The 23,733-nt window shown below is 42.6% G+C and overlaps 1 protein-coding gene across 5 annotated transcripts in view; it reads left to right on the forward strand.

Annotated features, from left to right (window-relative positions):
- eif2b3 (eukaryotic translation initiation factor 2B, subunit 3 gamma) overlaps nt 1-23,733 on the forward strand; it is a 135,471-nt gene that overhangs the window by 70,466 nt on the left and 41,272 nt on the right. For all 5 annotated transcript variants that reach the window (XR_010963847.1, XM_067990090.1, XM_067990089.1 and 2 more), the window contains one exon: nt 11,249-11,338. Coding sequence is in view for 4 of the 5 variants with exons in the window: in XM_067990090.1 (XP_067846191.1) it covers nt 11,249-11,338 (90 nt within the window). In the remaining variant the exon portion in view is untranslated. The remainder of the gene's footprint in view (nt 1-11,248; nt 11,339-23,733) is intronic.

Here is a 23,733-nt window from a genome sequence, read left to right on the forward strand (position 1 = left end):
CCAGATTTGTAAGGCATGACCTTCCCTGAACAAATCCATGCTGACTATCCCTGATTAAACCGTGCCTTTCCAAGTGACAGTTTATCCTATCTCTCAGTATTGATTCTAATAGTTTGCCCACCACCGAGGTAAGACTGACTGGCCTATAATTGTTCGGCCTTTCCCTCATACCCTTTTTAAACAATGGTACTACGTTTGCAGTCTTCCAGTCCTTCGGTACCTCCCCTGTATCTAGTGAGGATTGGAAAATGATCCTCAGAGCATCCGCTATAATCTCCCTGGCTTCCTTCTATAGCCTAGGAAACAATCCATCTGGCCCTGATGACATAATCAACTTTCAAGGATTCCAGTCCCTCTAGTACTTCGTCTCTCGATATGTTTAGCTTATCCAATATTTCACACCTCTCCTCTTCCGGATCATTCCTTTCCTTTGTGAATACGGAGACAAAATATTCATTTAAAACCCTACCCACATCCTCTGCTTCTACACACAAGTTACCCTTATCATCCCTGATAGGTCCCACCTTTTCCTTAGCTAGTCTCTTGTTCTTAATGTACTGATAAAACATCTTTGGGTTTTCTTTAATTTTACTAACTAATATTTTTTCATGCCCTCTCTTTGCTGTCCTTATTTCCTTTTTTACGTCATCCCTGTACTTTCTATACTCCTCTAGGCTTTCTGCAGTATTTAGTTTTCTGTGACAGTCATAAGCTTTTTTTTTCTGTTTTACCTTGCCCCGTATACTTCTAGACAACCAGGGGGCTCTAAATTTAGCAGTGCCACCCTTTTTCTTTGAGGGGACGTGTCTGCATTGTACCCGTAGAATTTCACTTTTTAGTGCCTCCCACTGGCTTGTCACTGATTTCTCCTCAAATAGTTGTGTCCAGTCCACTTCTGCCAAATCACCTCTTAGTTCTGTAAAATTTGCCTTCCCCCAATTTAAAACGTTTACTCCTGATTTAACTCTGTCCTTTTCCATAATAATGCTAAAACTAACTGAATTGTGGTCACTATCCCCAATATGGTCACCCACTGTCACTTCACCCACTTGCCCATCTTCATTTCCCAAGACTAAATCTAGAATTGCATCCCCTCTTGTTGGGCTTGTCACGTACTGGTTAAAAAAGTTCTCCTGGACACCAATCAAGAATTTTACGCCCTCTGTGCCCCTCACACTGTTTGAATCCCAGTTGATGTTAGGGTAGTTGAAGTCTCCTACTATTATTGCCCTCTTATTTTTGCATTCAGAAATGTTCCTACATATTTGTTCTTCTATCTCCCTTTCGCAATTGGGAGTCTATAGTACACTCCTGGTAGTGTGACTGCCCCTTTTTTTATTTCTTAGCTCAACCCATATGGCCTCGATTGATGATCCATTTAGCATATCATCCCTTCTCACAACTGTATTTGATTCTTTAACCAATAATGCTACCTATCCTCCTTTTTTATCACCCACTCTATCCTGCCTGAAAACTATACATCTAGGGATATTGAGCTGCCAATTATCCCCCTCTTTAAGCCAGGTTTCCGTTATAGCAATGATATCAATGTGCCATGTGTCTATCTGTACCCTTAGCTCATCTGCTTTGTTTGTAATACTCCTTGCATTGAAGTATATACCCTCTAACCCTGTCAAATTCCTGTGCTGAACACTATTTAACCTTTGTTTCTTTTGCCTTTCTGAGTCGCTAACTACGTCACTAACTGCTTTTCTACTTCCCGTTTCCTGGTCTGAATTTGTCCTATCTGTACCTGCCCTTTGGTTCCCATCCCCCTGCCGTACTAGTTTAAACCCTCCCCAACAGAACTAGCAAATGCCCCCGCGAGGATATTGGTCCTGGTTCTGCTTGGGTGCAACCCGTTCAGCTTGTACAGGTCCCACCTTTCCCAGAATCGGTCCCAATCCCTCAGGAATTTAAACCCCTCCCTCCTACACCAACTCTCAAGCCATGCATTCATCTGGCCTAGTCTCCTATTTCTGCTCTCGCTAGCACGTGGCACTGAGAGTAATCCTGAGATTACTACCTTTGAGGTCTTGCTTTTTAATTTATTTCCTAACTCCCTATATTCTGCTTGCAGGACCTCATCCCCTTTTTTTACCGATGTAGTTGGTACTGAAATGGACCACGACTTCTGGCTGTTCACCCTCCCCCTTCAGAATGTTTAAGATGGTCTTAAAAGAAATTTATTTTTCACAAATTTGTTTTTATTTTTGTAAGAATTAAAAGCCCTTTAATGCTTCCTAATAGATCCTGTAAGTTGCTTCTTCACTATCTTGAAGCTAATCTGAGTATGGGGGTTCATTAGAGAAAGTAAGCTCCTTATGAAATAGTTATATACTAATAGACCTCGTGTGGAGTTGCAAGATATGGTGCGCGTTCAGTATATGTTACACATAGAAATGAAGAGAGAACAGAGGCAGCAATCAGCCCTGGAATTACACACAATTGGTGTCGATAGATTTTAATTATTGTTGTATACCCATTTTTAAATTTCTAATTCCATTGATCATCAACTTGTTAATATCAAGAGTTGATGGTGTTACTGTTAAGGATCCCTGCTTTAGTTATTATTGGGCTTAAATCTGACATCAACGGGAAAAGACACTGTTTGTTGGCTTCTGATATAATCTGTTCTGGAACGGGTAACTTTGAGGTCAGACCCAGCTTATCTGTCTGTTAATCAGGTCTGTGTGAACTGCGAAAGAGAACATCTTTTTCAATTGCATATGTAGTTTTAGTTTAATAGTGTGATCCACTCCAGAACTAAATGGCCTAATGGTCTGTGTAAAAAAAAATGCAACAGTTGTTTACATCAAGGAGATAATTCATGTTTGGAGCACATGTATTGTTTGCAAACCTATATCCCCATCTTGCCACTTATGGAAAAGAAAAAAATTGAAACACCTCTTCCTCAGTATATAATACAGCTTGTTTTTGATGAACACCTTTCCATTAATGATTTTTTAAGATGCAAACCGTTTCCATATGTGTGAATACCTGATGCACAGTAGGTGCTATCTCTGCTCAGCAGAACAATGGAAAATTGAGTGGCTACATGGTATGCTTGGGTCAAAGGAGAGATGGTTTTGCTGTAGAGCTTTATCAGTGTTTGTGAGAAACATGGATACCACATGCCTGATTGTACACATGTTAGTCATCAGAGTATATATAAAATGATGTAATCTTTAAAGAAATGCAGAATTTGCTGTTCCAACAAGCAAAATATTTTTCCTTATGACATTCTAGGGCTTCAACCACTTTAACTAAAATTAGTAAAACTTCAAACTCATTAATAAAAATATCTTTATCTTTGTTCTGTATCACTTTTTTGAGAGATCCAGATTATTGCAGTGATTTGTCATGGCTGGTGATCAGTTTCAGGTTTATTTTTAGTTTATCCTTTTTCAGTTTTTAAGCTATTTCATTACCCCCACACATCACCTTCATGTTCCATCTGTAACACACAACATTCCTCAATGAGATTGCAAGCAAGACCTTACTCCCAGACCTATACCGACATTTTCTGCTAGGCGTTTTGCTTTGCTTTTCGTGGGGGGTAATGGGTTACTTCTGCTCATTGCCCCTGCCCCAGATAGCTTGGTTAAGATCAAGGAACTCGCCATATGGGAACTATGAGCTAGAATGCACAGTCAACCAATCGTCTCTGATATACTGCACCCACAAACCACCACATCACCATGATCTTTTTATTAACGTTTTTTTTAAATTTGGTTTTCAAAATAAATTTTAATATAAAGATTTAAATATCTGATTCATACAAAAATGTGTTCCAGTGCCCTGAATCATAGCACACTGTACAAAACAGAAATAAATAATTACATCACAAGATATTGGAAATACACAGCAGGTCTGGCAATTTCTGAAAGCAAGATATAGGATGGAAAACTTCATCAGAGCAAAAATAAGCACTACATTATAGCTTTTGTGTTAATAGTTTGTCGTCCTTTTTCTAGCTTGATGGAGCTGGTCTGTCTGTCTTTGTATTTTTTTTGCCCTTACCTGTCATTCTTTTTCTTTTCAGTTTTATTGTATTTGGTTTTGTCTCTAGCCTACATTAATTCTGCAGTATTGGTATCAGCCACTCCCTGTGGGCTATTACAACTAATTCATCCCAGTTCCCTGGCATAGTCTGGAACAGGAGATCATGGTAGTAAGAACTGATTGTGGTACAGATGGAAGCAGTGTATGAATTTTTCCATCTGGGCTATTGTTCATTGGAGGTCCCTTCATTTGCGGGTTCCAAACTGAACAGATTACCGTCGCTGTCCCATCAGGAGATCCAGTGGTGCATCTAGGCACTACTTAAGCTCTAATTCATCTGTGATCCAATTTTTTTTTAAACTTCCTCTAAGTTTCTTCCCTAAGATTGTTGTAATATTAGGCAGGTCAGTATTACTGAAACCTTGCTATTTTAATCGATATCAGAACTGAGTATCTTTGGACTGTAAAAGACTTCAAGAGGACATAGACAGGTTAGCTAAATTGGTAGACAGGTGGCAGATGCAGTTTAATACCAAGAAGTGAGGTAAAACATTTTGGGAGGAAAAATAAGGAATGGGAGTATACACAACTTTCAAAGATGCTTGAAGGGTGTGGATGAACAGAGAGACCAAGGGGTTCAAATACATAATTGCCTGAAGCTGTGAGTGTAGGTAGATAAAACCATAAGAAAAGGTCAGTAATATTTTAGATTTTGTAGATAGGGTCTTAGAGTACAAGACGAAAAGGTTGTGATAAATTTGTAGAAGCTATGGTTAAATCACAGTTAGAGACAGACTGCTGTGTGCAGTTTCTGGCACCCTATTAGAAAAAAGGATGTTAAGGCCGTAGGGAGGGTACAACATAAATTCACCAGGATAATGCCATGGATGAGAAACTATAGTTGGGAGATTTGAGATACTAGTACGATTTCCACTGGAAAGAAGGCTGAGGAGATTTAATTGAAGTCTTTTAAAATTATGAACAGAGTCTATAGAAAGAAATATTTCAACATTCTCAATGAGTGTACATTCCACTGAGAAATAAAAACTCCATGGGAAAAGTGGTCCATCCATGGCTAACTAAAGAAGTTAAGGATAGTATTAGATTAAAAGAAGAGGCCTATAAATTTGCCAAGAAGAGTAATAAACCTGAGGATTGGGAAAGTTTTAGAAACCAGCAAATGATGACCAAAAAATTGATCAAAAGGGAGAAAATGGAATATGAAAGTAAACTAGCAAGAAATATAAAAATGGATTGTAAGAGCTTCTACAAGTATGTAAAAAGGAAGAGAGTAGCAAAAGTAAACGTTAGTCCCTTCGAGGCTGAGACAGGAGAAATTATAATGGGGAATCAGGAAATGACGTTAAACAAATATCTGTCCTCACAGTAGAAGACACAAAAAGCATACCAGAAATAGTGGGGAACCAAGGGGCTAATGAGGAACTTAAAGTAATTAATATCAGTGGAGAAAAAGTACTTCAGAAACTAATCGGACTAAAAGCCGATAAATCCCCTAGACCTGATGGCCTACATTTGAGTGTTCTAAAAGAGGTGGCTGCAGAGATAGTGGATGCACTGGTTGGGATCTTCCAAAATTCCCTAGATTCTAGAATGGTCCCAGTGGATTGGAAGGTAGCAAATGTAACCCCACTATTCAAGAAAGGAGGGAGAGAGAAAACAGGGAACTACAGGCCAGATAGCCTGATATCAGTAATCGGGAAAATGCTGGAATCCGTGATTATGGAAGTGGTAACAGGACACTTAGAAAATCATAATATGATTAGGCAGAGTCAATATGGTTTTATGAAAGGGAAACCGTGCTTGACCGTACTAGAGCTTTTTGAGGATGTAACTAGCAGGGTAGATAAAGGAGAACCAGAGGATGTAGTATATTTGGATTTTCAAAAGGCCTTTGATAAGGTGCCACATAAAAGGTTGTTATGCAAGATAAGGGCTCATGGGGCTGGGGATAATATATTAGCATGGATAGAGGATTGGTTAACAGACAGAAAACAGAGAGTAGGGATAAACGGGTCATTTTCAGGTTGGCAGGCTGTAACTAGTGGGGTGCCGCAAGGATCAGTGCTTGGGCTTCAGCTGTTTATAATCTATATTAATGACTTAGATGAAGGGACCAAGTGTAATGTATCCAAGTTTGCTGATGATACAAAGGTAGGTGGGAAAGTAAGCTGTGAGGAGGAATTTTTTCACATGGAGGGTTGTGAATCTTTGGAATTCTCTACCCCAGAGGGCTGTGGATGCTGAGTCGTTGAAGGTTGAGATAGATAGATTTTTGGACTCTAGGGGAATCAAGGGATATGGGGATCGGGCAGGAAAGTGGAGTTGAGGTCAGAGATCAGCCATGATCTGATTGAATGGCGGAGCAGGCTCAAGGGACCATATGGCCTATTCCAGCTCCTATTTCTTATGTTCTTATATAGGGAATATTATAGAATTAATGTAGAAAGATAATATCTTCTGGTTGGAGAGTCAGTGACAAAGCATCATCAGTTTAAAATTGTTACTAATAGCGAAGAAGGAGGAGAAGAGTGGGATTAGTTTTCGATTGCTCTAGCAAAAAACTGGCGCAAACATGGACCAAATTATATCCTTTTGTGCTAGTCTCAGACCAGCAGGCCACCTGAGCACTTTTAAAATGCAGCTTTGCACTAAACCCTGTGCCTGTTATAAACTCAAATTGGTGTATAGATGGTCTTTGTGGAGTATGCCATGCATTATCTAGTTTTAATGCACACAGGTCAAGTACCGAGTTGTGTCGACAATTCGCAATGATACAAATGTGTAATTGTATCTTTTATGAAAGGACTGTTCTTGTCATGGGATATTATTCCATTTTAAAAATACTTTTTTTCCATTCTTTTCCCACCAACCATGTGTCTGTGCCTGATACCGTTCCCTAATCAAGACAAAGAGCTTATTTTGAGAATGCCATCAATGTTGCTATTGGGTTATCCACGAAGGTGTACGTTAGAATAAATCATGGTATATTTGGCTGTTAATTTTCCGTTATTCACTGTGGGCAAGCACCTGAGCAAAATGCATATTAACCACTAGAGTCCCAGTCATCTGTGGAATTTTGTTAGGATACTTTCTGAAGAGGTAAACAGTGGGAAAACTGCGTGGTTGCTTTCAAGCAAGCCACTCAGTTGTCAGGGAATCTAGGAATGGGCAATAAATGCTGGTTTTGCCGGCGATGCCCACATCCCAAGAATGAATTTTTTTAAAATTGTCTTGCATACTGGAGATATGTATAGCACCGGCTGATGGATTGCATACAGTAATATTCATTATGTGTAAGGAAGCATCCACACTGGTGGATTGAGTAAAACTGATGAATTGAGCAGTCATAGCATTGTAGCCTTCCAAGCAGTTTAAATCACCATATGCTGCCACAAAACAAGGAGGAAAAAAAATCTTCAGCAGTGAAGCACTTTTCCCTATCCAGCTACTAGGTGGTCCATCTGTATTGAAAGACCTCCAGAAGTACCTTTTAATGATGACTGTTAGCAATTGAGTTCATTGTAAACTTATATAAAAAAGCATGACTACAATGACATTATTAAAAATGCAATAACCTATTGCTTAGACTTTATATAAAACTGCCATTTCTCAACAAACTATAAATAGAATATTGAGGATAATCATTAACACGGATTTTTTTTCTCACGAGTGACAAGGATTGTAATTAAGTTGTATAGGTCCCATTGAGTGCATTAAATTTATATGCAATAACTTTCCATTGTAACCAGAGCCATGGGACCACCAGGATGATTAACAAGCACACATTTGAGCTCTTGAAGCAACAGTTTAGGTGCCTGGATAGGCCTGAGGGCTGGCTTCCATACAGCCCACAGAGTGTCTCATGCATTGTGGTAGTGTGCTGCATGTTGCACAATCGCACAATTCAAAAAGGATTGCACATGAAGGAAGAAATGCAGTAGGAACCCCTCTCATCTGACGAGGAAGACTTGGGTGAAGGCAAGGAAGAAGCGGAAGAGGGAGAGTTACCACAATATCTTGCAGCCAGAGAAGCTGGGGATGATTTGATTTCGCAGCGCTTTCGTTGACCTGCTCATTCCCCTAAAACCTTTACAATTCCCCTCTGCATCAACAGTTCTTATTTCCTCTTTTGTCACTCCTTTAACCTGGCAATAAACAACATTAAAACCATTGAGACAACTATCATATATATACCTTCTTGACAATGCAGACTAATAACCTGCAATTAAACCACATTGCAGGCAAAAGTTCCAAATGTGACAAGGTGAAATATTTTAATTTCTACAACAATCAGAGCTTTGACATCCTTTCTCACCCAAGTGTCAACCAATGGTGCCTTTTTCAATTTTTTTTGACTAATCCTACTACTCTTATGAGGTGCCCCCCGGTAGCTTCAGCATAACTGGTGGAAGGCAGCTATTGCTTAAGTGAGGATCCTTGAGATGCTCGTGGTTGGTGACCTCTGGGAGCTCAAACCTGGCTGTAGGCTGCTGCCAGGGCAGTCTGGCCCAGGTGGCTTTCTGGCAACATGACAGGCATTGGTTGAGGATGGTGATGGAGCAGATGTGTTCACATCCTGAAGGTGGGCAATATGTGCCATTCCCGTTGTGCCACTAGGGGTTGTGGCTTATCACTTCCACTGATCTGCAGGAGATCAGTGATGCCTTTAAAGACCCTAGTAATGTGGTCCATCAGCCTATCCAAGGTGAGCAGATGATGGAGTCCAGAGTCTGTGTGGCAGCAATTTGAGCTTTGATCAAAGCAACAAAAGTTGGGGACACAGACTCCTGGTGTGATGGTCAGGCTGCAGCATCCATTGAGGTGGCCACACCCTTCGTGGTAGAGTGCAGAGTTCGGATGCATTGTGACCGAATGCCACAAAAGCTGGTAGCCGACTCCTCCAAACTATCAGATATGGTACAGCAACTCCTTGGCGGGCTTTCCAATATACTGGACAATTGCATGTGTGCCTGAAAGGAGTTTACCTCTGAAGGCTGGACCCCTGAATTTAGCATCTTTATCCTCTTCAGTAGAGCTTCGAGCTGAGCTTGCCCTCTGGAGAGCCATCTCCTGGGCTGAACTTTCCACTAGTCCTTGCTCCTGCTCACTCATGCTGGTTGCTCCACCAAGTGCAGACCTCGCTAACTTGCTCTTTAAACCACCCGGGGTGCCAATATTTGTGGGAGTGCTTGGGAGGAATGGAGGACATGATGATGCTGCTGCTTCCAGAGGATTGTCCTCCTCTGATTCCTCTTTCACGGGATCCAGGTGTTGAAAAGGACCTAGAGACAAGAGTTGGCATGACACTGACAGGCCGCACAGTAGCAGATAACAGGCTTCACTGTGCAAACACCCTGCTCAGTGTCACCACCACCTCCTCCCCCTCCCCCATCCCCTGGCCAGCCTCACCACCTCTGATACTTTTTGTTCTTAATGGGCCTCTGATCTCCAGGGCTGCCTGCTTCATTTCGCTAAGGGCCTGGATGTTAGCTGGTCCTCACCTGTTGTTGCTCCTCTCCCTTGTGTTGTGAGACAATTTTTCCTGCAGAAAAAGAGAGATTTAGTGAGTGGCTATTGCAAAGGGATGTGCAAATACGTGGGGTTTCTTCATAAAGTATGTGTGTTTATAGTATTTGTGCTGAGAAGAAGAAGCAAGGTGCGAGGTGTTCAGTGGAAAGGAAGAGGCTTGACTGAAGTTAGAAAGGAGTCATCAGAGGAGTTCATTGTTTTGCCATTGTTATCATGTGAGAACAGAATGCAGTTAGTGGCTGTAAAGGCAGCAAGCAAGAGGTGTGAGAGTTTGAAATGAGAAGAGGTGGTGCAGTGTCCACTTGTGATTGGCAGAGAAGGATGTGATGCAGGGGAGAAAAATGTTCATAGCGGGGGGAGGGGGTGCGGGGTTGAGGGTGGAGAGGTTATGGTGTTGCCAAGTTTAATGCAGAGAAATCGAGATATGAAGACCTGTGCTCACCCCTGCTGCTCTGGTCAGGTCCTTTTCCTGCACTGAATCGAGGTCTGGGGGTGATGTTTCTAGTGTTGACTACCTCTCTCTAGGACTATCGAATTTTTTGCTTTGGCATCTTTTTCCCATTTGATGGAAAGAGGATGACCCTCCGTGCCCTCACCAAAAAAACCTGGGGCCTTACTTCCACCTCATCTTCCCGATTGAGATATTTCCAGCAAATGCAGAGACCAATGTTGAAGTGATGTGAATGGAGTCAGCGATGCCATCGTGCAGGTAGCTTGTCAATCATGTACGAATGAGGCCTGACAGCTAAAATTCACAGGGCATCAGAATGATGACATCAGGCAGGTGTGCTGCCTGCCATCCCCCCTGTAGATGCTCAGACTGTACCATCCTGGGAATGGTAGGCAGGTAATGGTTGGTAACTATCTTCAGTTGGCAGGGAGAGTGATAACTCTGAGAATAATATCAACTTCATGACCAGGCTTTTGAGAGAGGCTAAAACTTCTGGATAAAATGTTAATTATGGTACTTAAAGGCACAAAAGACCATTTTATCGGTAAATTTGTATAAAATGTATTTTTATGTCTTCAGTATGTTACACACCTTTTTTGCAATATTAGAAATTTTAGTTGCTGAGAAAAAATGTTGGCTGAAGATGTTTGGGGTAACATTTTGAGCAATTTGATTGGTTTGGGTTTTTTTTGATAGATTTTTATCACTTCTTATAGTTACTGAGTTCTGATTTTTTTGTGGCCAAAATGATTTTGAATTTTTTTGAGTCCCAGCGTCCATGTAAATCTCACTGTATTATACTTCTGCTCACGTGAAGAATATGAAGGAAGATGGTAGGCAATATATAACAGATTACAGGTAGGTATGTGAGATTTGGTAGTGGTGAGAAAGGGTGGGTTGTGGGGTTTAGCGGCAGTTGTATATGTGGAGGCATCTACTGGGCTGTGATCGCATTAGAGGGATGGTTCTGGGATGTGGCAGTACCATGGAGGAAGAACATGAGGTTCAGTAGCACTGTGGAGTGGAATGTGAGGTGGGATTTTGTGGTGAATTCTTCGTTTGGGGGGGTTTACAGGGTCCATCATCTTCAGGCACAAGGAGAGGAGAAAGGCCCACCAACATTCACTGTTGAGGCTCATAGAAGGCACTAAATGCTGACTGGCATTCGTGGAACCATACTGCAATGAGGTGCCAATGAATGGTTGGTAAACATACAGTAATTGCTGGGTTTTTTTTTCGCAGGCATCCTAGGATGCACATAAAAACCGCACTTGTGGACGCCCATCTGTACTGCATGAAGAAATGGGTTCTGGATTTCCTTGTGGAAAACAAGTAAGAGATTATAGTACCATTATTTCACAATTAGTTCTTAAGTGCTCTTGTGAAAATTAGTTATAAATTTCCCTGGCATTCAAAATATGCTCAGAACAGCAGTCTATAAAATGTCACTGGTGAAGATCAGGGACAGGAAATAGATTTTAAACATCTAGGTTGAAATTATGGTCTAAAAATGTAATCCTATACATAGATTTCATTATAGTGAGGGAATGTTCATGTTTATAAAAAGTTGTGTTTAATCATTAGGTTGCCAGCAGCTCTGGGAAATTCTGTGCTCCCCTGCCAGGCCGGTTAAGTTTTCAACTCCGGGGCTTGAATACACAATCTAGGCTGACACCTCATGTACTGTACTGAGGTAGTGATGCGCTCTCGGAGGTGTTGTCAAAGTTATACCAATGTCCTATCAGACTGTTTGTGGGGGAATGACATAAAAGGTCCAGTGGTACTTTTTCAAAATTAATTGTGCAAATTAGGTACTCAGAGTCACAGCTGAGATATGCTGGCATCCATACTGCTTATTTATGCAAGTTTCTGTAGCTTTGAAGCAAGAAAAAGGCCCTAGAAGATCAGTCTGTTGAAATGGCCAGTCTTTGACAGGCATCTTAGACTATTAACAAAGATTGTTTCCAGTCACTCTTGACAAGTAGCTATTCTGTGTTAAATAAACAATAAAAAATGTGTTGTTTTATCCACAACAACAACTTGCATTTATATGGCGCCTTTAACATAGCAAAAAATCCCAAAGCGCATCACTGGAGCGATATCAAACAAAATTTGCCACCAAGCCACATAAGGAGATACTAGGACAGGTGACTAAAAGGCTGGTTAAAGAGATAGGTTTTAAGGAGCATCTTAAAGGAGGAGAGAGAGGTAGAGAGGCGGAGAGGTTTAGGGAGGGAATTCCAGAGCTTAGGGCCTAGACTGCTGAAGGCACAGCCGCCAATAGTGGTGCAATTAAAATCGAGATATGTAAGAGGCCGGAATTGGAGGAGCGTAGAGATCCTTAGGGTTGGAGGGCTGGAGGAGGTTGCAGAGATAGTGAGGGGCAAGGCCATGGAGGGATTCGAACACAAGGATGAGAATTTTAAAATTGAGGCGTTGCCAGACCGAGAGCCAATGTAGGTCAGCGAGCACAGGGCTGATGAGTGAACAGGACTTGGTGCGAGTTAGGATACGGGCAGCAGAGTTTTGGGTGAGCTCAAGTTTATGGAGGGTAGAAGATGGGAGGCCAGCCAGGAGAGCATTGGAATAGTCACGTCTAGAGGTAACAAAGGCATGGATGAGTGTTTCAGCGGCAGATGAGCTGAGGCAAGGGAGGAGATGGGCGATGTTATGGAGTTAGAAATAGGCAGTCTTGGTGATATAGTGGATATGGGGTCGGAAGCTCATCTCAGGGTCAAATAGGATGCCAAGGTCACAAATGGTCTGGTTCAACCTCAGACAGTGGCCAGGGCAAGGGATGGAATCGGTGACTAGGGAATGGAGTTTGTGGCAGGGCTTTGGTCTTCCCAATATTGTGGCAGGGCTTTGGTCTTCCCAATATTTAGTTGGAGGAAATTTCTGCTCATCCAATACTGGATGCCGGACAAGCAGCGTAACAAATCAGAGGCAGTGGAGGGGTCGAGTGAAGTGGTGATGAGGTAGAGCTACATGTCATCAGCATATATGTGGAACCTGACGTTTTGTTTTCACAGTTCTAAGGATGAGCTCAGTCTGGGGCCTTTAATGGTTGAAAGCTCAGTGGGCCGAACCCTGACCACACAGACGTAAGGCTGGTATCAGAGAAGTGTCTCAGAGATAGAGTGGACGAAAAAGCCCTGGTTGTCAGTTAAAGAAAGTCAGGACCAGATAGTTTTGCAATAGCTAAGCTTGAAAATGGTTTATGCCTAAGGGGTCAATATGATTTTGTGTTTATTATTTTCATGTAGGCTAAGGTGCGTAGGAAATTGTTCTCACTAAGAAAACTATAATCAGTTCATTCCTGTATTTTATGTAAAATAAAACTGTTAGTTTGAAGTCATTCCATCTCTTGCTAGAGTTCTTTCTGTTCTGCATTCTGTAAAGCAAGGAGAATACACATGGCAGAATGTGTGATAGTTTAGTAGTCAGTAATGTTGTCATGCTATTATAACTAATTATCAGGTAGTAAAAGGTGCAGTCGGATAGTGGTGAACTCAAGGCCCACTTATGAGAGCAACTGGTGATGCTGAACCCAATAGAATATCCAGTGCAAAACATGAAAAATGTCACATTCTCACTGTCCATTTTAGTCCATGCCATTCAAAAGTTGCTTTTGATTTGCTGGAACAGATAAATGTTGGTACAGTTGACAAGGACCGAAAATAGAGGACTAAAGAAAGAACTTGCCTTTATATAGCACTTTTCACAATCACAGGACATCCCAAAGTGTTTCACAGCCAATTAAGTACTTTCGAAGTATAGTCACTGTTGTAATATAAAAGTGCAAGCCAGAAACACCCAGTGAGTTAGTTCCTCAGCAGCCTCAGCCACGTGATTGCACTCCGAGAAGATAAGCATTGTTCTATGGGTAAACCATATATATATACTTTTTCTGTGTCTGTGTATAAAAAAATACATTTCAATCCATACACTTGCATAAGTATACAATAGGACCTTTATTATTACACATCTTTTGTAACAACAGTTTTCACAATCCCCCTTGAAACTCAGTTACATTCAGTAAAGTAGGATGCAGCTTATTTAGACAATCCCCTGATAAAGGTACCGCATGGTAGGTTGTTACATAAGGTTAAATCTCATGGGATCCAAGGTTAGGTAGCCAATTGGATACAAAATTGGCTTGACGACAGAAGACAGAGGGTGGTTGTAGAGGGTTGTTTTTCAAACTGGATGCCTGTGTCCAGCGGTGTGCCTCAGGGATCGGTGCTGGGTCCGCTGTTATTTGTTATTTATATTAATGATTTGGATGAGAATTTAGGAGGCATGGTTAGTAAGCTTGCAGATGACACCAAGATTGGTGGCATTGTGGACAGTGAAGAAGGTTATCTAGGATTGCAACGGGATCTTGATAAATTGGGCCAGTGGGCCGATGAATGGCAGATGGAGTTTAATTTAGATAAATGTGAGGTGATGCATTTTGGTAGATCGAATCGGGCCAGGACCTACTCCGTTAATGGTAGGGCGTTGGGGAGAGTTATAGAACAAAGAGATCTGGGAGTACAGATTCATAGCTCCTTGAAAGTGGAGTCACAGGTGGATAGGGTGGTGAAGAAGGCATTCAGCATGCTTGGTTTCATTGGTCAGAACATTGAATGCAGGAGTTGGGATGTCTTGTTGAAGTTGTACAGGGCATTGGTGAGGCCACACTTGGAGTACTGTGTACAGTTCTGGTCACCCTATTATAGAAAGGATATTATTAAACTAGAAAGAGTGCAGAAAAGATTTACTAGGATGCTACCGGGACTTGATGGTTTGACTTACAGGGAGAGGTTAGACAGACTGGGACTTTTTTCCCTGGAGAGTAGGAGGTTAAGGGGTGATCTTATCGAAGTCTATAAAATAATGAGGGGCATAGATAAGGTCGATAGTCAAAATCTTTTCCCAAAGGTAGGGGAGTCTATAACGAGGGGGCATAGATTTAAGGTGAGAGGGGAGAGATACAAAAGGGTCCAGAGGGGCAATTTTTTCACTCAAAGAGTGGTGAGTGTCTGGAACGAGCTGCCAGAGGCAGTAGTAGAGGCGGGTACAATTTTGTCTTTTAAAAAGCATTTGGACAGTTACATGGGTAAGATGGGTATAGAGGGATATGGGCCAAGTGCAGGCAATTGGGACTAGCTTAGTGGTATAAACTGGGCGACATGGACATGTTGGGCCGAAGGGCCTGTTTCCATGTTGTAACTTCTATGATTCTATGATTCTAAAATAATCTATCTATATGAAAGATTTGAGCAATGCCCATCACACTTTGTGACAGGTCCAAATTTCCATGTTACACTTGGGGAACAAAAGGATAAAAAAGAGAAAGTAGGTCATTTCCTGCTGGTTTCACAGAAACATTCCCAACAACAGAAAACAACATCTAGTTGATCTCAATCATATCTTGTGGCTTCCCATTAGCAACAGAATAATGTATCAGGTGGTATAATGCTCCTGTCTTTATAAAACAGCATACCCTTTACTGGGAGCAGTGCCACAGGAAATGTGCGAGTAACAAAAGAAAGGCTGTTTGGGTCAATAAATCTGTCACTTTTTGAGTGATCTTAACCCCACCTGCTCCCCATATCCCTCAATCCCTTTACTCTCCAGAAACTCACGTAGTTGCATGTTGGAACATATTACTCGCTGCATTGTGGTAACATTGCATAATTTCAGGATTGTGGAACAAAGGCTTTGCCAGTCCCAAAAAGTTTGTAATGAGGTTTGACTGCCTATACGTATATTTCTGTACCCATTCCCAAATAAACATAATAAAAACAGAATCATATTACAATCAAAGCTATTAAAAGTACATTGCTGAGAAAGAACACAGGAGAACATTGTGAAATTTTATTTAATTTTTAAAAAAATGTATACTATTTTCTCAACAAGTTTACTTAGGTCTACAAAAGGGTTTCTGTCTCTTTGAAACTATCCAGTAGAGTTTCTTTCCAAATTTTCGTTTTGCTGTTAATGTAAAATTGTACAGAAATAAACTTAATATACAAATGTTTATTTAAATTCCAACTTTTTAGTAACAATAAAAGCAGTTAGAATGAAATATCTCTTTAAGACCAAACATACGGTTTGCAGATGGCAGGTAGGTATTTACAGTCTAAACTCGGGGCCCATTTAGAAATTTGTTTTTATTATTTCTTGAAACGCATCTTTTGGACAGCTGTATTTGGACCACCAGGTCCAGCGTCTAATCTTGCCAGGCCCTCCCGGGCTTAAGGGCCATGCCAGGAAACCTATGTGACCGTTGTGATAAAGGGGCGCTCAGGGAAAAGTTAGTAGTGTAGTCTGGACCCCATCTTAATGTAAACCTAACAGGGCCTCCTTGTAAGGAGTGCACACATTGAAGCACAGACCTGCCCAGCATGCATAAAAAAGATGTTTGATTTGCATGAAGGTTATTCAGGGGGGCTTGCGAATCTTTCACTTTCGCTTATGTGTTGATGACCTCCAATAGACACAAGGGGCTCGATGTTACCAGGGCTGCGGGTTCGCGGGGGGAGGGGTATGGCCAGCGAAATCAGTCTGCCCCCCGCGCGATCGCAGCCTAATTGGATCCACTTACCTGGTCTTCCGGGTTCCCCACTGCTGATCTGCGCATCGGGTTGACTGCGCATGCGCAGTAAGCTCTGTCAGCTGGAGGAGCTCTATTTAAAGGGGCAGTCCTCCACTGTCACATGCTGCAACAAATAGAAAAAATTACAGCATGGAGCAGCCCAGGGGGAAGGCTGCTCCCAGGTATCATTAGATGGGGTGAGGAGGAGGGGGAAGACAGAGATCTCCCCCCCCCCCCCCCCCCCGGCGGGTGGGAGGAAGCGGCCTGCCTCTGCCACCAGGAAGGCCTGGCTCGAGGTGGCAGAGGAGGTCACCTGCACCACCAACATATCGTCCACCTGCATACATTGCAGGAGGCGCTGCAATGACCTAAGTAGGTCAGCCAAAGTGAGTACACTTACTCATTCCCCTACACTCCATCTGCCACATCACCGCCCCCACCCCACATCTCCTTCTGCACTGCCAACACTGCTCTGTCACATCACCCCTCATACCCACTCAAAGCTCATCCTCATCTTACCTGCACTTACTCACCTCGCCAGTACTCATCCCGCCACTACCACTCAACCCAATCCTCATACAATCTCATGGCTCTATCTCATACTCACCCTCTCGTGCATCTCTTTCACAGTCAGCATCACTCAACCTGCCACTACCTGTGCTGCAGCCACAGGGCATGCATCACATATGTGCAGTAGGAAGCGTAAGGCAAACGTGTCGTGAGCATGAAGGGGATGCACAAGGGTGTTTGAGGGTTTTTCATGGTTTTTACTTGTATTGAATTTCTGACCAACTCACATCACATATTATATTGGCACCACTACTGCCACGTCTTTGCAAATCTTGTCTGGTTTGTGCAATAATGCCCTTTCCTGAGGATCACAGTGAAGACCCACAACTGATGACACTCCATTGTGTCACTGCAGAGTGGGTGTACGTGTATTCGCAGGGCTCTTTTGTGGAGATGTCGGCGATGTCCCCGGTGGCACCCCGGAAGGATACGGAGGAGAAGTTGTTGAGGGCAGTGGTGACTTTGAGAGCGACAGGTAAGAAGATGGTGCTCGGGCCAACCGGGAGCAGCTCGGCATGAAGGATGCTGCTGATGTCCACGACTACATGTCGAGTGACTCTGAGCCTCCATGTGCACTGCTGCTCAGAGAGGTCCAGGAAGCTGAGCCTCGGTCTATGGACCCTGTGGCGAGGGTAGTGCCCTCTGCGACACATCTCTCTCTGCTGTTGCCCTCCCTCCTGCTGTGCAGGTGGATGTGTCACAGCACTCTGTTGTGGAGCTCTACGTGTCAGAGGTGGCCGGCGAGGCTGGTGATGCTGTTCGCCCTCCGAGGTGGTCATGACTGCAGCTACAGCGGCCCCCATCCGGAAGATGTACATCTGAGGGGGTCCGCAAGGTAGGTACATGTGACTGGACCCCGGTGTAAGTGTGCAAGTTGGTGAATTTTCTTGTCAGGAGGAGGCCAAACTTTGTCCCAAGTGACAGAGTGGCCTCCTGCAATGAGTGAGGGTCTCCCCCTCCCCTCCCCCCACCCCTCCCCTCCCCCCCCCCCCCCCCACCCCCCACCCCCCCCACCGTCAAATGGACCTTTGCCTGCCACAGGCTGATAGCTGCAACACATCCATTTCAACTGTGAGTGTTTCCCCCAGTATGGGAAACAGCCCCAGTTGTTTGTTAAATCCCACCCCTCCTCACATAATCCCTTAATCAGGTCTGTTAATGACCTGAAATAGCTAGATAAATATTGTCAAGTGGCATCCCGCTGGCTTTAATTGCCTCCGGGATTCCCACATGCGGGGGCTGCGCGCGCACGTTGGCGCGTCTGTGGGGAACCCGGAAGTCGGCGGGTTGGAGCCGGGCTCCGGACCCGCTCCAGGATTCCCCGATTTTCGGAGCCCCCCTGCCAGGAAAGCACCCGATAGCGGGTGCTAAAATGAAGCCCAAGTTGTCTGGGAAATATGAATGTTATGTATGTGTACATTATTTTTGGATGTACATTTGTACTTTGTATCTGGAGGATAACCTAAACGCACTCTTAGTCCAGATATATAATACGGCAACTGCAATAGAAAGCTACCACACTTCCTTTTTTTTAAAATCTAAGGGATTAATACTAAATTGTCAGGTCTCTTTGTTTATCACTGTGTCTGTGATAGTTTCCAAAGACAGGAATATTGAGTTTCCAAAGATTGGAATATTGAGTTTAAAAAAATTGAAAACCTATGTCTGTAGGTAATTAAAATAAGCATTAAGTATTACTTTTCAAGTCTTTATCTCTGAGCCATTAAGATTAGAAAGCGCTCATTTTATCCCCAATCTGTACTGAATTAGCTCATCTCACTTAGGCCACTGCAATTGGCTGCAGCATCCTGGGTTGCCAAAAGGAAAATTACACAGGATTCCCACTTCTGTTGCTGCACAGTGACAACTGTTGTAACCCATATTCACACACATGCACTTCCAAGAAGATTGGAGTTGGCTCGTACTCACTTGGCTCACACGTAAATAATGGCCACTTGGGAGAAGAGTTGTATAGCAATGCATGGAACCGTACCCCAGCAAAGGAGTCAGTGCCTTCTCAATGTGTGTACAACTTGCTTAAATATGCATAATTTTTGCCAGCTACCAAAAGTGCAGTAAACAGGCTCTGCAATTACATGATTTGTCATTAAAATCAATGGGTGCTTTTTCAGTGAGTGAAAGCACAAGTTTTTTTTTACACATGGTATGAGTATACAAAACAATGCTATAAGTAGGTTTAATATGAAGAAAAGTCAGCCTGCCTTCCTTATTTTTTTAAAAAAGGGTCAAGTTAGACACCTCAGAGCTAGCTTCTTGGCAAGGGGCAATCATAGAACTATAGAAAAGATACAGCACAGAAGGGGGCGATTCGGCCCATCGTGTCTGCGCCGACTCGAAGAACAACCAGGTGCCCATTCTAATCTCACCTTCCAGCACCCGGTACGTAGCCCTGCAGCTTACAGCACTTTAGGTGCAGGTCCAGGTACTTTTAAAAAGAGTTGAGGGTCCTTGCCTCTACCACCAATTCGGGCAGCGAATTCCATAAACCTACCACCCTCCGGTTAAAAAAAATTTTCCTCATGTCTCCTCTAATCCTTCCGCCAATCAGCTTAAATCTATGTCCTCTAGTTCTTGAACTCTCCGCTAGGGGAAACAGGTACTTCCTGTCTACTCTATCTAGGCCCCTCATAATTTTGTACACCTCAATCAAGTCTCCCCTCAGCCTTCTCTGCTCCAAGGAAAACAACCCAGCGTATCCAATCTCTCCTCGTAGCTGCAATTTTCAAGCCCTGGCAACATTCTTGTAAATCTTCTCTGCACTCTCTCCATAGCAATTATGTCCTTCCTGTAATGTGGTGACCAGAACTGAGCACAATACTCCAGCTGTGGCCTTACCAGCGTTTTATACAGTTCCATCATTACATCCCTGCTTTTGTATTCTATACCTTGACTAATAATCGAGAGCATTCCGTATGCCTTCTTCACAACCTTATCTACCTGTACTGCCACCTCCAGGGACCTGTGCACATGCACTCCCAAGGTCTCTCACTTCCTCTACTCCTCTCAATATATTCCCGTTTACTGCGTATTCCCTTTTACTGTTTGCCCTCCCTAAGTGCATTACCTCACACTTCTCCGGGTTGAACTCCATTTGCCACTTTTCCGCCCGCTCCACCAACCCATTGATATCTTCTTGGAGCCTACAGCTATCATCTTCACTATCAACTACATGGCCAACTTTTGTGTTGTCTGCAAATTTGCCAATTATGCCCCCTACATTCAAGTCCAAATCATTAATATATACCACAAACAGCAAGGGACCCAACACTGAGCCCTGTGGCACACCACTGGAAACGGATTTCCATTCGCAAAGACATCCATTGACTTTTACCCTTTGTTTCCTGTTACTGAGCCAATTTTGGATCCAATTTGCCACATTTCCCTTTATCCCTTGGGCTTTTACCTTTCTGACCAGTCTGCCATGTGGGACCTTGTCAAATGCCTTACTAAAATCCATGTAGACAACATCAACTGCACCACCCTCATCAATCCTCCTTGTCACTTCTTCAAAGAATTCAACCAGATTTGTAAGGCATGACCTTCCCTGAACAAATCCATGCTGACTATCCCTGATTAAACCATCCCTTTCCAAGTGACAGTTTATCCTATCTCTCAGTATTGATTCTAATAGTTTGCCCACCACCAAGGTAAGACTGACCGGCCTATAATTGTTCGGCCTTTCCCTCGTACCCTTTTTAAACAATGGTACTACGTTTGCAGTCTTCCAGTCCTCCGATACCTCCCCTGTATCTAGTGAGGATTGGAAAATGATCCTCAGAGCATCCGCTATCTTCTCCCTGGCTTCCTTCAGTAGCCTAGGAAACAATCCATCTTGTCCTGGTGACTTATCAACTTTCAAGGATTACAGTCCCTCTAGTACTTCCTCTCTCGTTATGTTTACCTTATCCAATATTTCACACCTCTCCTCTGCTTCAATCAAAGAGACTGTATTGGGGAGAAGCAGAGTGGAGCAGAAGCAGGGCAGCCAAAAAGATTCCTCAGAAAATGAGCAGAACCACAGCATGAATCTGTCTCTAAATTGGCAGTTTCTCTCAGAGACTATAAGGATACCTAATGTGGAAAAAGTCACACTGGCGCAGTGAAGGGGTAAATGTACTTCTGAAGCTCACTTCTAACACTTGTGAACTATGCCTTGGTTTCAAACTGGTCTAGCTTCCCTGCTGATCAGTGCAATCTTAAACACAGAGCTCTTCTGTTGGATGGCAAGCTGAAGGCTGACTTTTGGATAAACAGGCTCCCCAGAGAAATATAATCCAAATCCCTTTGAAATTGTACTGAGACAAAAGGCAATAAACAACTGCATCTTTCACAATTGCATTAGATCAACATCCATTCACAGGTTACCAATGTTTGTCTACTCAAATAATTTCAGTAAGGAAGTTAAAGGCAGAAGATTAGTTAATGGAAAAGAAAAGTGAGCTGCCGATTTGTAATCACCCATTTTGAGCTACTGCCGAAGTCCAATTTTACCTCCAATGTGTAATATGCAGTATCCATTTAAATGTGCAGTTTCCACCCCTCACCCACAATTGCTGAATTCCACATCTGCGCATGACACAAGCAACACTTTTTTAATTCAGTTTCTTCTTTTAGAAATATACTTACTATTTTCTGCAGTGTGCCAGTAACCACAACTCTCTCACATCTACCTAATACATGTGCAAATTATTTTTTAAATCTCATGTCTAGTTATAGCAGAAGTAAAAGAAGAATAAAGGAAGTAGCTTGGCATTCCTTCTCCTCTTATACTACATTTTGTGAGAAATGAAACAAACAGTGCGTAATGTATTGTTCAAAAAAGTATGTGGTGTTCACCACTCTTACCTGCATCAAATCTTTTCAATCCCCTTATTGTATCAGAACTTTTCTCAGTGTATATCTCCTGAGTTGTTATTCTCAACCTTTATTGCTATTTTAATTCATATTCCCAGTTATATAAATATAATCTGTCTAATCCCTGTCCCAGACGTGTTTTACAACTATGTTATCTATTCTTTAAAGTGGTATGAGTTTTTAATTCAGGTATTTGCAAATGGGCGACACTTCTGTGAGCCAAAGAAATACAGAGTAAATGTTGTTCAGCTCCTTTATTCAGATGGAAATTATAAACTGCATCCAAGTACTGCGGTGAGGGAAGGGGAAAGACTATGGTGGTTGTATTCCTTTATTGTTGGGTCTACATTCGAGGACTATTGAAAATTCAGTCTGAACTGTATCACCATTAACATACATGAGCCTTCTTTGTATTTTCAGGCCTACTGAAGTTAATTTTCCAAAAACCATTTGGCTGCTTTGTTTTTCAAATATGGTCATACACAAGGACATAGACTGGAGGTTCATGCTAATGATTCTCCAATATTGATAATTTCTTGAGATTCCTTTCTGTCCTTTCCTGAAAGTGTAGATTTTGTGGTTTTGTACAGCTGCATGAGTACTGATATCCTCTGATATTCTTCTGTGAGCCAGTTGATGTCGGCATCATATTGGACTGCAAGAGACAACCTGCAAAAGCTAGAGATAAAGATCAAGAGCGGCAACTCTAGCTAAAGTTCCATTCCCTAACCTAAGGATGCTAAGGCTAATGTAGTTCCCTACTGTCACCCCATCTCTGATCAGCTAATTCAGCACCACATGGGGTTCAAACCTCAGACCATCTTGGCCTTCGTGGCTCAGCTACTTACTGGATAAATTAATTTATCCATTGTGGAAGCACATAACCCGATAATATTGAAAGCTTTATTGTGCGTGGCCACAGTTTTTTAAAAAAAATCTGGGAAGCAAAATACCGTGGTCCCATTTTTTCTATTTGTAATACACCATGTGCATGAATTTATGGGGTGTAATGGACCAAAAAAAGATATGAAGACCCATTAGTCCAGATCTCCATCCTGCTTTGTGCATTTTATACATTTATGGAGACATTTCAAATGGGCAGGAAACTCCCAGCTGAAACAGGCAGGAACTTCATTATATTAAAGTAATGGCAGATGATATGATTTCATCCTACGCGCTATTTCCAGTTGTTTGTATATGTAAGACACCAAGTGCATATTACACACATGTATAAGTCCATATAGTTACTGCGTAAGAAGAATTAATCGATAGCTTTAAAGCCACTTCTGCACTGTTTTCTTAATTTTTTGTTTTTATTCCTGCTGCCACTTCGGTTTTCACGAACCTTTGTGGTAATGCTTTGCTTTTTTTCCCTATAGCTCCAATATGGTCATCAATAAGTCTTCCATGAGGAAACCCCATAGATTGTAGCTTTTTGGAGGGAGAGGAGCAGGAAGAACAGGACCAGCAGAAGGATGCAAGGCAGGTCAGGCTGCACCAGCGGTGTCATATGCCCATCTGCCACATTATTAGACACAGGTGCACGCATCTTGCTTTGGCAGAGGACTAATGAATGGAGAGAGTCCAATTCCCAAGGGAGGCCATGACACCGGACCTGACGGCACAAGTACAACATGTAGAGGCCTGACTATCTCTAGTACTGGATGCTTGTTGAGAAGCATCCCAATCACAGTAT

The sequence above is a fragment of the Heptranchias perlo genome, chromosome 9, assembly GCF_035084215.1.
Source record: "Heptranchias perlo isolate sHepPer1 chromosome 9, sHepPer1.hap1, whole genome shotgun sequence".
NCBI lineage: Eukaryota > Metazoa > Chordata > Chondrichthyes > Hexanchiformes > Hexanchidae > Heptranchias > Heptranchias perlo.